Source organism: Leptonychotes weddellii, chromosome 4 (assembly GCF_054177405.1).
Source record: "Leptonychotes weddellii isolate Sample4059 chromosome 4, ASM5417740v2, whole genome shotgun sequence".
Lineage (NCBI taxonomy): Eukaryota > Metazoa > Chordata > Mammalia > Carnivora > Phocidae > Leptonychotes > Leptonychotes weddellii.
The window spans coordinates 78249485-78269719 of record NC_138372.1 but is presented as its reverse complement, the minus strand read 5'-3'; the positions used below and the strand labels follow the sequence as shown (position 1 = coordinate 78269719).

General features: G+C 37.1%; 2 protein-coding genes and 1 long non-coding RNA gene across 5 annotated transcripts in view; 2 read left to right on the top strand and 1 right to left on the bottom strand.

Annotated features, from left to right (window-relative positions):
• DPH5 (diphthamide biosynthesis 5) overlaps window positions 1-11550 on the top strand; it is a 38991-nt gene extending 27441 nt beyond the window's left edge. For 2 of the 3 annotated variants that reach the window (XM_081817062.1, XM_006728172.3), the window contains exons 5-8: window positions 4169-4289; window positions 6993-7032; window positions 8849-8952; window positions 10740-11550. In XM_081817062.1, coding sequence (XP_081673188.1) covers window positions 4169-4289; window positions 6993-7032; window positions 8849-8952; window positions 10740-10948 — 474 coding nt within the window. In that variant the 3' untranslated portion in view covers window positions 10949-11550. The remainder of the gene's footprint in view (window positions 1-4168; window positions 4290-6992; window positions 7033-8848; window positions 8953-10739) is intronic. The other variant, XM_081817063.1, reaches the window with a different exon arrangement.
• The window catches only part of LOC145721055 (uncharacterized), a 381812-nt gene extending 361586 nt beyond the window's left edge, over window positions 1-20226 (top strand). The window contains exon 2 of the long non-coding RNA XR_014144531.1: window positions 13778-20226. This is a non-coding gene — a long non-coding RNA (uncharacterized LOC145721055). The remainder of the gene's footprint in view (window positions 1-13777) is intronic.
• Window positions 1-20235, bottom strand: part of VCAM1 (vascular cell adhesion molecule 1) — a 226790-nt gene that overhangs the window by 13918 nt on the left and 192637 nt on the right. The gene's annotated exons all lie outside the window — the stretch shown is intronic.

Below are 20235 nucleotides of genomic sequence, written 5' to 3'. Positions count from 1 at the left end.
GTTTATATGTAAAAGGTACATGTAGGGCTTCACAAAGTTCTTATAAGTAAGTTAAATTTTCTAATTTTTCTATATGTGATGAAGATTTTTTTTTTAAGATTTATTTTATATTAGAAAGAGTGCACAAGTGGTGGGGAGGGGCAGAGGCAGAGGGAGAGGGAGAGAATCCTCAAGCAAACTCCCTGCTGAGCACAGAGTCTGATGCAGGGCTCAATCCCAGGACCCTGAGATCATGACCTGAGCCAAAATCAAGACTCAGATGCTTAACCGACTGAGCTACCCAGGCCCCCCAAGATGTTTTTTAACTTAAAAATCACAAACTATTTTTTATTTGAATATAAATGACAAAAGCATTAAATCCTAATTATAGGGGCGCCTGGGTGGCTCAGTCGTTAAGCGTCTGCCTTCGGCTCAGGTCATGATCCCAGGGTCTTGGGATCGAGCCCCACATCGGGCTCCCTGCTCAGCGGGAGCCTGCTTCTCCCTCTCCTGCTCCCCTTCCTTGTGCTCCCTCTCTCGCTGTGTCTCTTTCTGTCAAATAAATAAATAAAATCTTAAAAAAAAAAAACCTAATTATAAAATGGATTTTACAAAACATCTGTACTTCTGAAAGGACGTATTGGTGGCAGTGAGATGAATTAGAGGTTATTAATATTCAGGCAAGTGGCAATGAGGACTCAAAGTAGTGGTAAAAGAAATGAAGTCAGTTCTAGATAAATTATAGAGCTGGCATTGACAGGAATTGTCACATGGTAAGCTTTCAGGAATTAGATACTTGTTAAAAGCAAGTCAGGCAATGGCTATTTCTAGATAATTGCTTAATGCCATGCTAAATATTGCCCAAGGGTTCCCAACCTCTGGTAGGTTGTTCATACCATCTTGCTCTTTCCCCATGATTAACTTCCCCCGTCTTATCCACCCTTTAAGATTGAGCTTATATCCTATTTTCAAAAGTCCTCTTCAGGTGCTTTCCAAGTGGGAGTAATGCTCAACTCTTTCAATACAGTCTATATCTCATTTTTTATAATTATTATTTACTACCTAATATTTGTTTTTTTGTGCATCTTCTTGCTTTAGATATTGCCTTATCTGTAATTAAATGGGTCATTTTGAGTTTTTATCTTCAATAGATGAAAACATAATCCACTATCAACTTAGATAAACTGCTTTCTTTATAACTTCAGGTTAAAACCAAAAAAGACCCTGTATTTATCTACGTTCTTAGAAAACAGCTCTTTTTGTGGTCTCTAAATTTAGATTTGCATCAATAATGTTTTGGGGGTAAAATGATCACAGCACAAAGGCTAACATTTATAAGACCGTGCTTAGACTTCTGCAGCCTCATTCTCGTCACTGTATGATTTTACTTCAGTTTCTTTATGGTTTACTGGTATGTCCTTGGATTGTGAAACACAAAGGACTGATCTTTCTGTTCTTTGAGGGACTGACATCTTAAATGGTGAAACTGTTTGCATAATGTTCCAGAATTCATTGAAGTTTGCAGCACAGCCATGAGAATGGTTACAGTCTATAAATCAGGGTCCTAGAAAGCAGTGCTTATGTGAGGCTTTCTTTAATCCCCCCAATTAGACCACTCCAAGAAGCTTTTCCACAGCATGCTGCAGCTAGTGTTTATATGTGACTAGCATCTCAATTTGCTCTTAAATAGAATTTACCTTCATGAGTATATTTCCATGACTCTTAATATATTGAAGACCTATTTAAAGGGTTTATTTATGGTTGCATATGTAATTTTCTTTAATCTCAGTAGTTTTCTTTTTTCTAGAGTAATACTAATGTTTCAAAATCTGATCAGAGATGCCAAAAATCCTTTTTAGAATGTAAAGTTAAACTTGTCAGAATCAAATCATACAACAATAAACATCAACAACAACTATGTCGTTTCAAATATTTGGTAATATTTTTGAGCTCAGTCCAGTAAGGAAAGCGGTTGGATAATAGCAAGACACAGCATTTTAGAAAATTTTCATATCATCATTATAAACATCATTGTTATTATATCATCAAATCCCTAACATTTATTGTTTTTATTATGTGCAGTGTACTAGGCACTCTACACACTTTATGTCATTTAATCCTTTTTAAAAAAAGCACATTATTAGGTTTATAGTTATACACATTTTGCAGGGGAATATCTCTCGAAAGTCAGGAAGGTTACTTGTCCATGATCACCAAGCTAGTAAGAACCAGAGCCATGACTCCAGAGCTTTTGCCTGCTCTGTGAGATATAAGCAAGACTACATTCTATGTGAAGGCCAGAGCTCTGGTTTGCTTCTCACTTTCACACCTGTGCATAGCATAATGCCTGGCACCTAGTGGATGATGTATAATAAGTATTTTTTAGATAAATTTACTTCTCATAGAATAATAACAATGGCAGAACCCTCCAGCAAGGCTAGGCCTCGTCCTTGTAGCTTGGGTGAATATATTCCAGGAATCCCACATTAGAACACATTGGAACTCATCAGTTGGATGTATTTTTCACAGAGGAACATTGTATGTGGCAAGAAGACTCAAGACTGAATTCTTGTAGTTACATGGGTCCTTCTACACTGATCTGACAATTCGACTGCCACTGGATGGCATGGCTTCCATAGACTTTTTAGACAGTTTTCAAGTGGACTTTGGGAGTAAAGCTCATTGGTAGGTAAGTTGGAAGTTGTGGCCATGAAAGGGACATGATGAGCTTTCCCTTGGGAACTCAAAGTCACCATTAAGAGTATTGGCTATAGTTTCTAGGACCTCAGTGTACAAAAAATGAGAAAAGTTGAGCTTTTCTAGGGATGGAAAGATGGAGGACCCTGAATGCCCCAGCTTTTCTGTTTCTTTCTTCCTCCCCCTTACCTCTTTTTTTTTTTTTTTTAAGATTTTATTTATTTATTTGAGAGAGAGAGAGCACGAGAGGGAAGAGGGTCAGAGGGAGAAGCAGGCTCCCTGCTCATCAGGGAGCCCGATGTGGGACTCGATCCCGGGACTCCAGGATCATGACCTGAGCCGAAGGCAGTTGCTTAACCAACTGAGCCACCCAGGCGCCCTTCTCCCCCTTACCTCTTATAACAGCTTCTTAAAAGTGATTTGAGAAACCTTAGGATGATAATCCCTTCCACAGGCTTAGAAAAGTTCAGTGACGTCCTGCAGTCGCACAGCTATTCCAATCACAGTTTGTGGCAGGGGACTAGATTTGATTTCCATGTCTAGAGCTTTCCAGCTCTATGATAAATTCTTTCAAGCACTGTTTAAATTGGATAATTAAATCTTTATGTAACAACTTTATTACTTCTGAATATCTTTTTACATGTTCACAACCTTATGAGTAGGAAGGACAGTATCTTTTTACTCTTCCTGTTTTGGAGATCAAGACTTAGAAAGAGCATGTCACACAGCTAACAAGTTGCAGAACCAGGACGCAAAACTGGATTTTCTTAGCATGAGATCTGGAGTTGGGCTCACTTTAAGTGAACTGTGCAGCCAGACTAGAAGCCAGCTGGAACCAAGCAAGCCTCTTGGTTGTGTGATGGTCAAGTGGAATGAGTGGGCCACTTGGGAAAGGAGGAGGTTTGGGCAAAGGCCCTTTTTACTGAGCTCTCAATGGAGGAAACAAATAGTGGGTAAAGTAAGGGGGTGGGTTTTGAGAACTAGCTGCAATGAGTGTACAACGTGTGAATTTTACTGAGCTGGCAAGGTGGAAAGGAGCACTTCCTTGGACCTGGGTTTGAGTCTTTTTCATTATTCACTAGCTGTGCAACCCTAGGCAAATCAGCTTGATCTTTCTGAGCCTTGGTAGTCTTATCTGTAAAGCGAGGATAACAATATTAATCTAGGGAACCCTGCTCTGACTGCCCAGAAGTCTTTCTGTTTGTTTCCTTCTGGGTTCTGTGTCAATCATTTTAGCAGCTACATAGCTGAATCATGACCTGGTTACATACGTTGCGATACTGAATGCCGAAACCCTGGAAGCACTACTGGAAGGGCACCAGAGAGACAGACACCAGCTGCCAGGGACCCAAGAGAACATTTATTACTTCCGTGACAGATTTGATCCCCAACCCATCTCAAGTCTGGTTCTCACTTTCTGTTTTGGTGGTTATCTTTGAAATAGTAAGTAGTAAATTGTTCCATTGTTAATTAATGTTTTTATTTTTTCTAGTTGTATAAATTTGGAGAGACGGTTTCTATTGTTTTTTGGACAGACACTTGGAGACCAGAAAGCTTCTTTGACAAAGTGAAGAAGAACAGACAAAACGGCATGCACACATTATGCTTACTAGGTAAGGGTTTGGGAATTGCCTTGAAGTCACAATATGGAGTTGTCATATTCTCATTTTGTTCTGCAGATAACTCGCTAGAGGTAAGAAAGGACCCAGTCTAGCCACTCTGCACACTACATGTTTTCCCATATTCTCTGGGAGATACGCATTTTCTGCTCCAAACACTGCACGGGCATTCCTTCATGCATACCGTAGTGCATGCTCCCCCTTCTTATGTCCTAATGGATCCTCTCCAGCATTCTGTATCTTACCCATTTATCCATCAGGATGCTGTTGTCAGTTTACTGCCATTCAGCAGACCTGTAGTAAGCATTTATTCTTACCAGGTACCATCCTGTATCTTCCTAGAGTTCTTTCAATACTACAGTATTGATGCTATCAGAATTACAGATCTGAAAGAGACTCTGGAGATCATCTTATTGAAGCCCATTTTATAGATGAAGTTGAGGCCCAGAGATATTAAATCATTTGCCCACTGTGTTACCCAGTTTTATCGATGGCACAGTTGGTAGAATCGAGATAGCCTGTCATTCAGTTTTTTACTATATCTTGCTGTACTTTATGTTCTTTGTAGAGTTAGGTTTTTTTGGAAACTAAGGAAGTATTAGACATGGGTCCTGCCCTCAGGGTTTTGAAATCTAGTTGCTAAGTACACTAAAGTTTAAGGAACAATTAAGTTCTGTTATATGGAGAGGCAGGAAGGACAAACCAGAACTTCGGCTCTTGAATTCTCTAAGAGCTGCCCCTTTTCTTGGCTTTCCTGGGAAAAGGCAAACAAGATTAAACAATATATCTTCCTTGCTCCATGAACAAAAGCAGGAACAACGTGTGAAGTATAAGATATCATGATTCCAGATCCTCAAACCATAGATCTCGTCATTTAATCATCTGGAATTCTCATCATTTAAATTAGTATATATTTATTGGATGCCTGTTATGGTCCAGATCCTGTAGGGATTAGTGAGAATATACCATGTTAGGAAACTACAGAGAATTTAAAATGTACTTGGAAAGACAAGATATATATGATACAATTAGAGATTAACAAAATATAGTAATAACTATATAGGTATTTCAAAGAACAAGGGGCTTTTGAGGGGAAGTTAACATAGGTTTTATGAAGGAGTTGGGACGTTTGCTACTTAAGGGGTACTTTAAGATGGGCTGGTGGGTGGGTGGTAGTAGAGCCACGTGAATAAATTTATTCAGTAGACATTTATGGAGTATCTACTGGGTATTTTGCATTATTCTAGGTGCTCCTAAGGTGAATAGGAGATGCTTATCTTCTAGCAAGTAGAAGTAGAAAGGGAAAAATATTGACTGGTCTGGCTTGATTTTTAAATGCAGTTCATTTAAAAAGCATTTATCTGTAAAAATTCTCCCCAACACTCTTCATTTTTAAAACTAGGTTCTGTAGAACATACCATTTAAAAAGTTAAAACATTAAACTAAAAACTTTATTATCACAACATTTCAGAAGCTCAAGGTGAATAAACTAAATGTGTTGAATTTTAAAAGATCTTAATAGATTTTTTAGACTTCCGTGTAAAGGAAGTCTTAAGTTGACATACACTTTTAATTGTACTGCAGGCCATTTTCAGTAACCAATATGCATTTTTTCTTCTATGTGCTAGACAAGTAGAAATATTAAATAATTGGTATTTTGAACCTGAAAAGTACATTCACCGCTGGTTCCAAGAACATTTACAAATACTTAGAAGGGATTAACCTCTGCTATATTTTCGTAGGAAACTCTTTTAGTCTCCTTTATAAGAACAACTTTGATAATCACTTAGGAAAGCTGTAGAAGTCTTTCAGAAAGACCCTACAGTTGCACTGTATTTATTTATTTTTGCAAAAGCAAACTTTGGCTGAACCGTTTGTTTTTAGCATGTAGAACAGGAAGCAGCTGTTGCTCTTGCTGTTGTATACTGAGTTCCTGTGAGGATGTAGAGCGCCTGTGCTTTCTTACCTTTTACCAGATTGTTCGGCTGAGCATCAGTGGTTAACAAGTGTAAAGAATCAAATATTTGTTACGCTTGCATTTCAAGCGTTAGGGGAACAGAGATTACGTGCCTTCTGGCCCCTGTGGTAGCCCCGTCCCTGGCAGTCAGTGCTCGGGAAAGCCCTTTCATTGAAAGTATGAATGATACTAAAGTGCTTATTTATAAGTTGTTCGTCCTGTCTTACCCATTTGCAAGAAAGCAAAGGTTTCTTTTCAAAATGTGGTGAGAATTTTCTTATTACATCACACGCATTAAAGCTTACATCCTACTGCCTGAAAAATAGGTAAAGAATAGGAACATAACAAGACTTCTCAGTTGAGTCTATGTGGTTACCAGCTAGTAGAAATGAACACAATGATTTTGATGACCTGTTAGGTAGTGTATATGCCAATATTTATCAAACTCTTTCCTGTGTCTTCTTTTCCAAGAGGAAATTGGATCCTTTCAGGATGGTCTCAGGGCCAACCTCATGTTTGTTTTCTAATGATCTTTGCACACCACAAGCTTCCATTCTTCTCTGTATTTCCATAAAAAAGTGGCTAGATACAAGTGTGAGGGAAGATTGTCATAAGCTCTCAAATGAGCATTTGGGAGACTTGAGAAGAATGTTTCCCAAAAATTTAGGTGACTCAACTGAAGTTTACACACAGGGTTTTGGATAGTCAATTAAAAGAGAACTGTTTTTTGCTTCCTACAGACATCAAAGTAAAGGAGCAATCTTTGGAAAATCTGATCAAGTAAGTTCTTATTCTGAGAATGTTTACATCTATTTTTAATTCCTTGAACAATAAATTCTACTTAAACGACATGAGTTCTAAAGATTGTTGAAAATCAGCTTTCAGGGACGCCTGGGTGTCTCAGTCTGTTAAGTGTCTGCCTTCGGCTCAGGTCATGACCCCAGAGTCCTGGAATCGAGTCCTGCATCGGTCACCTTGCTCAGTGAGGAGCCTGCTTCTCCCTCTGCCTGCCGCTCCCCCTGCTTGTGCTCTGTCTCTCTCGCTCTCTGACAAATAAATAAAATCTTTTTTAAAAAATCAGCTTTCATTAACCGTTAAAAATTAAATACTTAATCTTATGAAATGAGAAAGCAGTGTGATAGGGCAGAAATAGCAGTAGATCTCACAGATTCGGTATTGAGACTGGTAGTTGGCACCTAATAGGCACTCTGTAAATACTTCTGGGATGAATTAATGAATTGGAAGTCAGAAGACATGGATTTGAGTCCTGAGTCTGTCTCTGGTTATGTGCCCTTAGACAAGTTACTTCGGTTTCTGAGTCATGTTTTTTTCATATGTATAATGAGAATTATAATTGCCTATAGGGGCAATGTGGAATAGTAGCCATTACCCACATTTGACTAATGAGCACTTGAAATATGGCTAATGTAACTGAGGAACTGAATTTATAATTTAATTTTTTAAAGATTTTATTTATTTGTCAGAGAGAGCACAAGCAGGGCGAGCGGCAGGCAGAGGGAGAAGCACGTTCCCCGCTGAGCAGGGAGCCTGATACAGGGCTCAATCCCAGGACCCTGGGACCATGACCTGAGCCGAAGGCAGATGCTTAACTGACTGAGCCACCCAGATGTCCCTATAATTTGAGTGTTATTACTACTCAACTTAGTTACTGGAAAAGTATATTTAGGATAACTTTAATATGTAAATCTACGTTTATAACCATGAATTTTATGGAATTTAAATGCAGATTAGGTATGCTAATGAAAATTTAATACTTGAATTAATATGTGCTGCAAGTATGAAATAGCAGATGTTAAAAACTTAGTATAAAAACAGTCTCTTTAATAATTTTTATAGGAGTAAATGTTGAAATATATTTTGGATATATTGGGTAAAAAAAGTTAATTTTGCCTTTTTTTTTTTTTTTTACCTTTTTTAATATGGCTACTAGAAAATTTAAAATTATGTTTGTGGTTTGCATTACATTTCTCTTGGACAGTGCTGACTTTAGAGAATTGTTTTGAGAGTCAGTAAAATATATGAACTGTTTTGTAAGCTACAAAAGCAGTATTTTTATTATGCTTATTGGGCAGACATGGTAGGCTTCAAGCCATCAGAAGTAACACATCCAACCCTCCAAGATTTTCAGATATTTATCGCTTTAGTTTACTTTTCTTAGAGGAATAAGTGAAAAGAGGAATATGTGGCTTAAACATGGTAATAAAAGTGAACACTATAGAACCTGATTAAGCAAGGATCTAGAACAAATTGCCACTTAACTTGAACTGTTTTTGCCTAGGATATCACTTAAATAACAGTAACTTTGACTTGAACATTTATCATTAAGTTGTTGGACTTTTATTTCTGCCAGCATTTCAGTGAGATGAGAGGATAGTTGAAGTAGAAAAATGAAAAAAGCTTAAACTTAGAAAATTATGGTATTCATGCTTTAGTATGCTTAAAGTGGGTAATGTGCAAATGCTTCAAACAGAATATGGACTGTGGTACTTGACTATACCTGGGGGAATAATTGCATTAAAAATGTATTATGTAATTTCATGGCTAAGAACAGTGGCATCTAGTTTTATACTTACAGAGGAAGGAAGATCTATGAACCTCCTCGGTATATGAGCGTAAACCAAGCAGCCCAGCAACTTCTGGAGATTGTTCAGAATCAACGAATACGAGGAGAAGAACCAGGTACTCAAGGCCCTAAAAGGGTTCTCATATTCCCTATTGCTGCATTAAGATATGTACATGATACAAGTTCACATACACACACCCACCCCACCACCGCCGCCACCACCAATGAAGCAAGAGTCAGTGTGTTTGCATTGTACTCTTTCTTGTCATTTTTTAAATCAATTTTAACTTAAATTTCATAGGCTGAAAGTTGTACTGAAGGAAAAATAATGGAGTTCTTCCTAGGAAAATTAATACCATTCCAGAAAGTGAGGATTTTTCACAAATTAACTGTAAATCAGATTTTATGTAAATACGTTAATATGTAAGTATTTAGGTAAAATGCAGAACTTCCCTTTTAGCCTAAATCTGTGTATGGTGAGATCTATCCTGCAAAAAATACACTTATTCTGCTTTTTCTCTTTCACAACACTGAGACCGAGGATAGTTTTCTTCAGGATAAAAAGAAGAGAATTTATCCTTATACTCTTAACACTTTGCCACAAATGTGTACTGTGGACTTGGGAGGACCATTACGCTCCTTAATTATCACAGGAGACAGCATGCATCCACTGGAGATGGAGATACTAAGTATGTTTTCTGTACCAGACTGTATGTGGTATATAATGAAGTGTTGGTCATCAGTAAATCTTTATTGAGAGGTTCTTTAATGAAACTGTCATATTCTGTTATAAGGTGCTGACTGCCTTTGAGTACCTATCTCTTGATGGAAAAAGATACATGAAGAGATTCTTGAATGACTGTTGCTGATTTTTTCTCATTAGTAGGCCTTGTTAAAGTCATGAAACAAATAATGTGCAGGGGTGTTCCGTATTCATAATTTTGTACACTTAGGCCTAAACTTGCATGCCTGCTTGTCCTTGTAATATCATTTGCCCCATTTTGATCATGTTCCATTGGGACAGCTTTCCCAAGTAAACAAAACCATCAGAAGGTTGGTACTTAAAAGCATAAGTAATGTCATAATGCCTGTTATTTGTTCAGGGCTCTGTAGTTTACTAAATTCTTTCATGTCTGTTATCTTATCCCTTACAACCACCATTTAAGAAAGATAGTATTCTTGTTTTAAAAATGAAAAAACTAAAGTTTGACATAGCTGATTAGGTGGCCAAGCAAAAAATCAAATCTGTGTATTTATCTCATAATCCCCTTGTTTTTCTAGTATATCTTGGTCAGTGTGAACATATCTCAAGCAACTTATTGAAAATACAGGCAGGTAGTAAACACTGTTCACTCAGAAGCTATTTAAAGACAAATGCTATGCAATCATAAAGAGTATGGATATACATAATTGTTTATCAAGTCCTGAAAACTTAAACAAGGGCAAGCCTTCAGAATTCTGAAAGAGGGGCCGCCTGGGTGGCTCAGTCGTTAAGCGTCTGCCTTCGGCTCAGGTCATGATCCCAGGGTCCTGGGATTGAGCCCCGCATCGGGCTCCCTGCTCTGCGGGAGGCCTGCTTCTCCCTCTCCTGCTCCCCCTGCTTGTGTTCCCTCTCTCGCTATGTCTCTCTCTGTCAAATAAATAAATAAAATCTTAAAAAAAAAAAAAAAGAATTCTGAAAGAGTAAAGTTAGGAAGTACCACTTTACATGTCAGGTAGTTCATATAATTTAGAAAAGCATTAGATAAATCAATAGGTAATTGGTCTGTAATGAGTGACTCAGGAGATTTAAGATATTTGGGGCTTCTTTAAATGTACTTTTGGTACTAATGTTAGTTTAAATGTCAGGCGGGATAATGCATTTGCTGAATTGAATGGCAGTATTTTTTTCTTCTCTTAATAGCAGTCACCGAGAAGACACTCTGTGTTGGCTTAGCCAGGGTTGGAGCCGAAGACCAGAAAGTTGCAGCGGGCACTTTGCAGCAAATGTGTGCTGTGGACTTGGGAGGACCATTACACTCCTTAATTATCACAGGCGACAACATGCATCCACTGGAGATGGAGATGCTAAGTTTGTTTTCCATACCAGAAAATAGCTCAGAATCCTGTTGATGAACTTCATGAACTTAGACATTTTCTATTGTTAGTTAGATACTAATTTCAGTCATATATGCATATACACATATTTGTAAAATGAACAGTTCTTTTGGTTTACCTAATAATTATAAAGCAAGTGACCAAGAAGAAAGATGTTGATTCAACAATACTTGGTTTCCTGTGGCAGTGAGTTTTTTTTCCCTATAACATCATCAGTTGTTGCTATTTTAGTAGTTTTTCAGGATATACACACATGGAGCAGACCAAGCCTGAAAAGTTGCAGAGACATTCATAAACAGAGTTGTTTAAAAGCAGTTTTTACTTATGAAATGAGTTTATACAACGTGGAACTTTCTTCTTTCTTAAAAAGTCAGCTGTCCTGACGATAAGATGAGTTGTCCTTATAGCAGTTGGTATTAGTGCATATAAGCAGAGGTGGGAAGAATAAGTCCCACCCAGCAGTCCTACTTACTTAAAGCTCAGCTGAGCACATGCCACAAAATGACATCCTTCTGAATTGCCTTGTCTTGTTTAGCTGACATCCTAATTATGTGGTTCATATTCTGCTGTATTTTGGAGGTTATATAATTGTTGAATTATAAATGTTCAGCCAGCCATGTACAGTTGCTGTTTGGTTTTAAATAACATCTTTCACATCCAAGTTGACAAATGGAAAACTTACTACAAAATACAGTTTTAAAAAATTTAAATTTGGAGGCAGTGGGTTAGTCAAGATTTGTCATATCACTTAGCTCAGTTGATATGGCACTGTATGTATGTATGTAGTCACATTCTTTCTCCCAGTTGTAAATAGCACTCCATTTATTATATTTCATGACTGTAGAGCCTTGTACTTTTTGGTAGTTCATAACAGAAATAGCTTTGCTATATGCTAGTTTAGTTGGTCTAACTTTTAACTATTTCCGTGGCTTAATCAACCATAGCTTAACTTTCGTTAAATTCATTGGAAGTTGAATGTACACTTTCCTACTTTCGGGGAGCAGTGATTAACAAGAAATCATTTTGACATTTTTCTTTCCTTAAGTAGTCTCCATGCCCAGCATGAAGCCCAACACAGGGCTTGAACTAACGACCCTGAGATCAAGAGCTGAGCTGAAATTAAGAGTCGGACGCTCAACCAGGGGCCCCTGACTTATTTCATTTGAGATATATGAAATATTCCATTTTTAGTCTGTTACACAAAAGGGGAGAGAGCCAAGGACATTTAAGTGCTAATTCTGTGTTGTTTTCTTCTGAAGCTTTAAAGCAAGCATTGAATAATTATTATAAAAGGAAAGATTTCTACCTTTGGTAATGGTGGAATAGCTTGTAATGTATAAGCCCTCCCAATTAATAAACGCTGGACAAAATATAACTGTCTAAAGACCCTGGGGGGAATGACCAAAAGCAGGCTGAGACTTATGCTTATATACAGCTTTTTCCCTCAGGACATTTCCCAAGTCTGTCCGGTAAGGGATGGCTAGAACTCAAGAGAAGGTTGCAGTCTTACTGGTTTGAGGGGTCAGAGAAATTGGGGGCTGCTAGAGGACCTGTATATTGAGGAGGAAATTCTAGAAATGAAGGTGGCACTAAAGGAGAAAGAAGCCAGCCTTCCAGTCTACATATAAATCTCTAAACTCTTTGGCTAACTCCTGAATTGTGCTTGTACAGGGAAGTCTCCATGAACCTGGTGGAAAGCCAGAGCTGGAAGGCTGAAAAATCTGAGCAGAGCTTGTTGCTCTGTATTGCAAGAGAAAACAGAATTTCGAGTTTGAATCCTGACAAGTTAGAAGGCTTGGTAAGCATCTTAGGCTTTCTGTCAAATCCCTAGAATGGCCATGTATTAGAAAAGACTATGCCCAGGGCTAAGGATTTGCACTGAATCTAAAGACAAAACCTTTGATGTAATATAAAATCAAGGTGAGTAGTCAGTAATTTAACTGCCTGTTGGAACATATCATAACACTTCCAGGGTGTGATAACAAAATGAGTCTCTTTAGGATATCAACAATGACTAGAATATAAGATAACACATTCAAAGAAACAGGAAGATGTGATCTTTGGTCAAAAGCGGGGGGGGGGTGGGGGGAGTAGAAAGAGATCCTAACATAATCCAGATCTTGGAATTAGCAGATGGGGATTTTAAAGCAGTTAGTAGAAGTAGGCTCAAAGATGAAAAGGAAAAATGGTTGTAATGAAGTGCAGATGGATAGAAATTATCCTATCTGAAGAATAAAGAATAAAAAAAGGTTGGAGGGAAGAAAGAAAGCACAGAGCCGCAAAACCACGTGGGGTAATATGCAGCAGTTCAGTGCATATGTAACTGGATTTCCAGAAGGAGAAGAGAGAGAAAATAGGGCAGAAAAAAGATGAGTTAAGTAAAGGTCAAAATTTTTCCCAAGTTTGGTGAAACTATAAATACACAGATCCAGTAAGCTCAGTGAACTCTAAGCAGAATAAATACAGAGAAAACACCTAAGACATCGTAGTTAAAACTGATGAGAACCAAAGATAGGAGAAAATCTTAAAAGCCACCATGAGTGGTAGTAGGGAACCCACTACGTACAGGGGAGCAATAAATGTTGGCTGCTTCACCTCAGAAACAATGGAGGTCATGAGACAACAGGAAGAGATCTATAAAGTACTGAAGTTAAAAAGCAAAGCCAACCAAACCCTACCAGTCTATATCCAGTAAAAACGTCCTTCAAAAATGAAAGCAAAGTAAAGCAGTCTTCATAAAAATAGAATTTGTCACTAGCAGACCTATAAGGAAAGCTGAGGGAGGATTTTTAGGCTGAACGTAAATGACATTAGATGGAAGGAAATAGTATGTGAGTATAAAAGACTCAATTTTTTCTTAATGTTTTTAAAAGATAACTGAATTTAGCATGGTATACTGGTGTATAGTTAGATTTCAACAGTAATACAAGTTACAGGGGTTAAAGGGTATTACACAGTGGCAGTTCTTACATTTTACTTAAACTGGTAGAATACTGGGATGCCTGGGTGGCTCAGTCAGTTACCAAGCGGCTCCCTTCGGCTCAGGTCACAATCCCAAAGTCCTGGGATGGAGCCCCACATCAGGCTCCCTGCTCAGCGGGAAGTCTGCTTCTCCCTCTCCCTCTGCCTGCTGCTTCCCCTGCTTGTGCTCTCTCTCTCTGTCAAATAAATAAAATCTTAAAAAAATAAAGTGGTGAAATACTAACTATAGACTGATAAGGTTATGTATGTTATGTATTGAAATCCCTTGGCAACTGCTATAAAAAAATAAGGCAGAAGTAAAAAAAAAAAATTAGAGGAATTAAAATTGGATACTGAAGGAGATTTATCCGAAAGCAGGAAATATAGGTAAAAAATATATAGGACAGATAGCAAAATGGTATACCTAAATGCAACCCAACTAGTAATTACTTAAATGTAAATCAAACACTCCAATTAAAAACTAGATTTTTTTAAAGGCCCAACTATATATTGTCTACAAGAGTTAAACTTTAAAGACACAAGATGAGGAAAAATAGAACATGCAAACTGTAAGCATAAGAAAACAAGTAGCTATATTAATATAAGACAAAATAGACTTTAAAAGAAGGAGTACACTGGAGATAGACTTTTCATAAAAAAGGGGTAGTTCATCAAGAAGATATAATCCTAAATGTGTCTTCATCGAATACCAGCTTCAAAATACACAAGGCAAAAACTGACAAAGGAGGTACAGACAAGTCTACAATCAGTTGAGGATTTTAATGAACCTCTTAGCAACTGATAAACTAACAAAAATATTGATGATTTGAACAAAAAGCATTTGGACCAAACTGATAACTGCTAGATCACTACATGCAATAGTGGTAGAATAGACATTATTTTCAAGCATGTATGAAACGTTCAGCAAAGTAGACCATATGCTTGGCTATTAACCACAATGGAGTTAAAAATCACTAACAAAAAGGTGTCTAGAAAAGTCTTAAAATATTTGGAAATAAAACATTTAACTGAATAAAAACAAAAACAAAATGTGAAAATTTGTAGGATGCAGATGAAGCAGTGCTTAGAAATCTATATCAATTATCTGGGCGCCTGGGTGGTTCAGTGGTTAAGAGTCTGCCTTTGGCTCAGGTCGTGATCCCAGGGTCCTGGGATTGAGTCCCACATCAGGTTCCCTTTTCCACGGGAAGCCTGCTTCTCCCTCTCCCACTCTCCCTGCTTGTATTCCTTCTCTCGCTGTGTCTCTCTGTCAAATAAATGAATAAAATCTTTTTAAAAAAATAAAATCAATGATCTGTTTCCATCTTAGCTAGAAAAAAAAGAAAAGCATATAAAAACTAAGAAGGAAGGAAATACTGAACATCACAGCAGAAATCAGTGAAATAGAAAATGGACAATAAAATTAACAGCCAATGGAATGTCAAAAATTTTAAAGACTAACAATGGTAACATTTGCAAGGATATGGAGTAACTGAAATTTGCCTGCTGTTGGTAGGAATATAAATTGGCACAACTACTTTGGAAAGTAGTTTTAGTTTCCTATAAATTAAATCCTGTGAACTAGCAAGATCAGTTCTAGGTATTTACCCAAAAGAAATGAAAACATTGACAAAAATTGTACAAGAATGTTTATAACTATATATTTATTCATTCATAGCCCCAAACTAGAACCAAGGATTGTGTCCATCAATAGAATGGATTTTAAAATTTTGCTATATTTTACAATGGAATATTACTTAGCAATAAAACGGAATGAACCATTGACTCCTACATGAATTTAAAAAAGTGAAAGAAGCCAGACACAGAAGCGGACTATACAATTCCATTTATATGAAGTTTAGCAATAGGCAGAAATAATTAAACAGGCCTTGCCTGTGGTGGAGAGAATGAAGATTGGCAAGGGACAAAAGGGAACCTGAAAGTAATGGAAATGTTCTCTATCTTGATTGGGTATTGGTTGTATGGATATAAACATTTACCAAAATTCATTCAAATATATAGATTTAGGATCTGTGCATTTTTCTGTATAAGGATTGCCAGATAAAATAGGGTACCCAGGGCGCCTGGGTGGCTCAGTTGGTTAAGCGACTGCCTTCGGCTCGGGTCATGATCCTGGAGTCCCTGGATCGAGTCCCGCATCGGGCTCCCTGCTCGGCGGGGAGTCTGCTTCTCCCTCTGACCCTCCTCCCTCTCATGCTCTCTGTCTCTCATTGTCTCTCTCGCAAATAAATAAAATCTTAAAAAGAAAAAAAAAAAAAATAGGGTACCCAGTTAAATTGAATTACAGATAAATAATGAATATATATATTCATTATATATATATATGTATTATATATATACATATATATCCCATTCCATAATTGGGACACATTTATACTAAATATGGTTATTTATTTGAACTGAAATTTAACAGGGCGCCTTTATTTGCTAATTCTGGTGACACTATTCTGTGTATAATTTAACCTCAATTTAAATGAAATTGTAGGGGTGCCTGGGTGGTTCAGTTGTCCGATTCTTGATTTCAGCTTAGGTCATGGTCTCGGGTCGTGAGATCAAGCCCCACTCTGCACTGAGCATGAAGCCTGCTTAAGATTCTCTCTCTCTCTCCTTCTGCCCCTCCCCCAGTCCCATGCTCTGTAAATAAATAAATGAAATTGTAAAATGAAAAGTGTGCATTATTCATCAGAAAAAGGAACACTCTTATTTTTGGTCTACTATCATGAAATCCTGGTGTTTGGTAGTTAAATACTCCATTTATTTGTTTAGTAGTTTCTAGCTCTTTAATAGTAAATTCTCAGTCAGTGAAACCACGCCTATAATCTAGACACAAATAGTTTCATCACCAAAAAAACTCCCTCCCACTATCCCTTTATATTCAAGCCTCTACCCGTCCACTTTTTAGCAATTATATAGAGAGTTAAAAGATTCACATTCAGGTTTTTATATGACATGAGTTTTTTTTTTTTAATTTTATTCTATTATGTTAGTCACCATACAGTACATCATTAGTTTTTGATATAGTGTTCCATGATTCATTGTTTTCGTATAACACCCAGTGCTCCATGCAGTTCCTGGGTTCCTGGGTCATGTGGTAAATGCATATTTGTAAGAAACCCCTGAAATGATTTGCAGAGTAACTCTATCATTTTGCATTCCCACCAGTATTGTGAAAGAATTGCCATTGCTCTGTATCTTTGCCAGCATTTCATATTGGCAGTATTTTTTATTTTAGCTATTCTGATAAGCGTGTTGTGGTATATGTCATCATAGTTTTGATTTGCACTGTCCTAGTGCAATGATGTTAACATCTTTCACATGCTTATTTATCATTTTTAATATCCTATTTAATGAAGCATTCATTCATGTCTTTTTTTTTTTTTTAAGATTTTATTTATTTGCGAGAGAGAGAATGAGAGACAGAGAGCACGAGAGGGAGGAGGGTCAGAGGGAGAAGCAGACTCCCTGCTGAGCAGGGAGCCCGATGCGGGACTCGATCCCGGGACTCCAGGATCATGACCTGAGCCGAAGGCAGTCGCTTAACCGACTGAGCCACCCAGGCGCCCCATTCATGTCTTTTAATTTGGATTGTTTTCTTATGCTTAAGTTTTGGGCATTCTTTGCATATTCTGGATACAAATTCTTTGTCAGATAGATATGTGATTTGCAAATATTTTCTCCCAATCCATAGTTTGTCCTTTTATTCCCTTAACCATGTCTTTTTGGTAAAGCAAAAGTTTTTCATTTTGATGAAATACAGATTATGAGTTTTTTCTTGTGTGGATTATGTTTTGTTACTATGTCTAAGAACCCATCATCGAACTGAAAGACATGTAGATTTTATCCTATCCTGTGTTTTCTTGTAAAATTTTTATAGTTTTGCATTTTACATTTAGATCGTTTTAGAGTTTATTTTTGTATGAAGTGTGAGTTTTAATATCAAGGTTCTTTTTTTGCATATAGATGTCCAATTGCTCCAACACCATTAGTTTTTATTTATTTATCTTTATTTTTTCACCATTAGTTTTTAAAAAGACTACCCTTTCTCCATTGAATTGTTTTTGCACCATTGTCAAAAATCAGTTGGCCATATTTGTATGGATCTTTTTGCTGTTTTGTTGATTTATGTTTCCCTTCTGTGATACCACACTATCTTGATTACTTTGGGTTTATGGTAAATCTAAAAAAAAGGTAGTTTGATTCCTCTAATTTTATTCTTTTTTCAAAATTGTTTTATCTATTCTAGTTCTTTTGCTTTTCCATATAAATATTAGAATGGACTAGTTGATATCTATAATAAAGCTCGTGAGATTTTGATTGAAATTAATTATGATGCATTTAGGTGTGGATATTTCGGGGTTTGTCCTTTTTGGAGTTGGCTTATAGCCTCTTGAATCTGTAGGTTTATTTGCCAGGTTGGGAAGTTTTCAGCCATTATTTCAAACATTTTTCCAGCACTGTCCAGTTCAGCATGGTATGCAGAGTCCTTTCTTTCCAGAACTCTGATACCAAATGTTAGACATTTATTATGCCCCAGGTCTCTCAGATCTGTTCTTTCTTTTTTCCCCCAGTCTATTTTCTCTGCCATTCAGAGTGGATAACTTTATTGATCTAGCTCCAAGTTCATTGACTCTTTCCCCTGCTCCATTTTCTGTTGAATCCATTCTGTATGGTTTGGGTTTATATTGTTTGTTTTTTAGTTGCTGATATAAAATTTCCATTTGTTCTTTTTATATCTTCTATTTTCTGTTTTAATATTTGTTGCAAGATTATTTCTGATGGCTTGTTCAAGTATTTTTATAATGGCTGCTTTAAAGTCTTTGTCAGGTAATTCCAATATTGATGTCATCTCAGCCTCATCTGTTGATTGTTTTTCTTCCACAAGTTGAAATTTTTGTGGCACTTTATGGAATAATTTTTTATTGTAGTGTGGACATTGTGAGTATTGTGAGATTCTGGGTCTTGTTCAGATTCTATGGAGAATGGCAATCTATTTGTTCCAATAGGAAGTCAACCTGGTTAGGTTCAGAATGTAATTACTAATCTACCTTCTGTGGGCTGTGTCCGTTCAGTTTTCAAGGATTGCAGTTTTCTTTGGATCTATTTCAGGTTGTGCCCCTCAGTAGGGGACCTAGACAGTCTGGGACCTAGCTGATTGGCTAGTTTAGTTCTGAGGATGTTTTGGTATGCTGAGTAGGATCAGATCCAAACATTAGTGACTTGAGGGTTCATAAACAACTTCATGAGGTTGCTTTCCTTTGCCCCTCCCATTCCATGATCTCTCTGCTGCTTCCTGGTTCCCTAGGCTCCCCTTTTCAGTCCTCTGGCCATAAACTTGGGGTTCTTGTTACTCTACACAGTTGCTCTGTCTCATATCTTCATGATTGAGCCTACATCCTGACCCATGTGGAGGGACAGAAAGAAAAAAAGCAGAGGGGCTGGTTCTACCCTTTTTAAACCATAGCTCCACTAAACAGAGAAAAATTTCCTCCTCTTGTATGTAGCTCTTGTGGGTTTCCATAGTTTTTGGCCACCACTGCAGAATTGCTTGGGGGAAGTCTTTGCTCCAACTAATAGAACTACAAATGTAGTAACTTTGTCTTGTTTTGAAGTTCTGTAGAAATCTATGGCCTGTGTACAAATTATTGCTCAAGGGGAAGTAGTATGACACACATACAGGACAGATAACCCCTGTAAAGTTGAACAACAGTTTGATCTAACTTAATGCCTATCGTGGGAAAACAGTGATGGCTCATCAGACAGATATTATTTTACTTATCATTTTGGAAGTGGTATGATATTTTCAAAAGTCCAAGCCAAATGTTAGGGTTTTAATTGCTGTGAAACTGTAGTATGATTAGATGTGAATCTGAATTTCATGTTTATACAATGTCACCCTTTTAAAATACTATTATCTGCCTACATTCAGGAGATACTCTTTGAATGCTTTTGTTTTTGTATTTTTTGTTTTAGCAGTGGCTGTCTTACAAAAAGAATGCAGTTTACTTTAACAATGCATACAGAACCATTTTCCGAGGAATTAAACTTTATATTAAATTCATCCATTTTTTCCAATAAATTTTGATTGCCTAAAGTGTGCCAGACTCAAAGCATTTGAGTATTATCTTACTGTTACCTTTATTACTTCTCTTGGTTATGGGAATTTAGGAGATAAAGTTGAAATGTACATTTAAATGTTAGTAGCATGTGCTAAGCCTACCTTATGGTAGAGTTGTTTTGTTTTGTTTTTTAAACCTGGAAATAGGGCTGGATGAGCTAATAGATTGTTTGAATGAACTGGAATCCCACTGAAATGCTGTTTT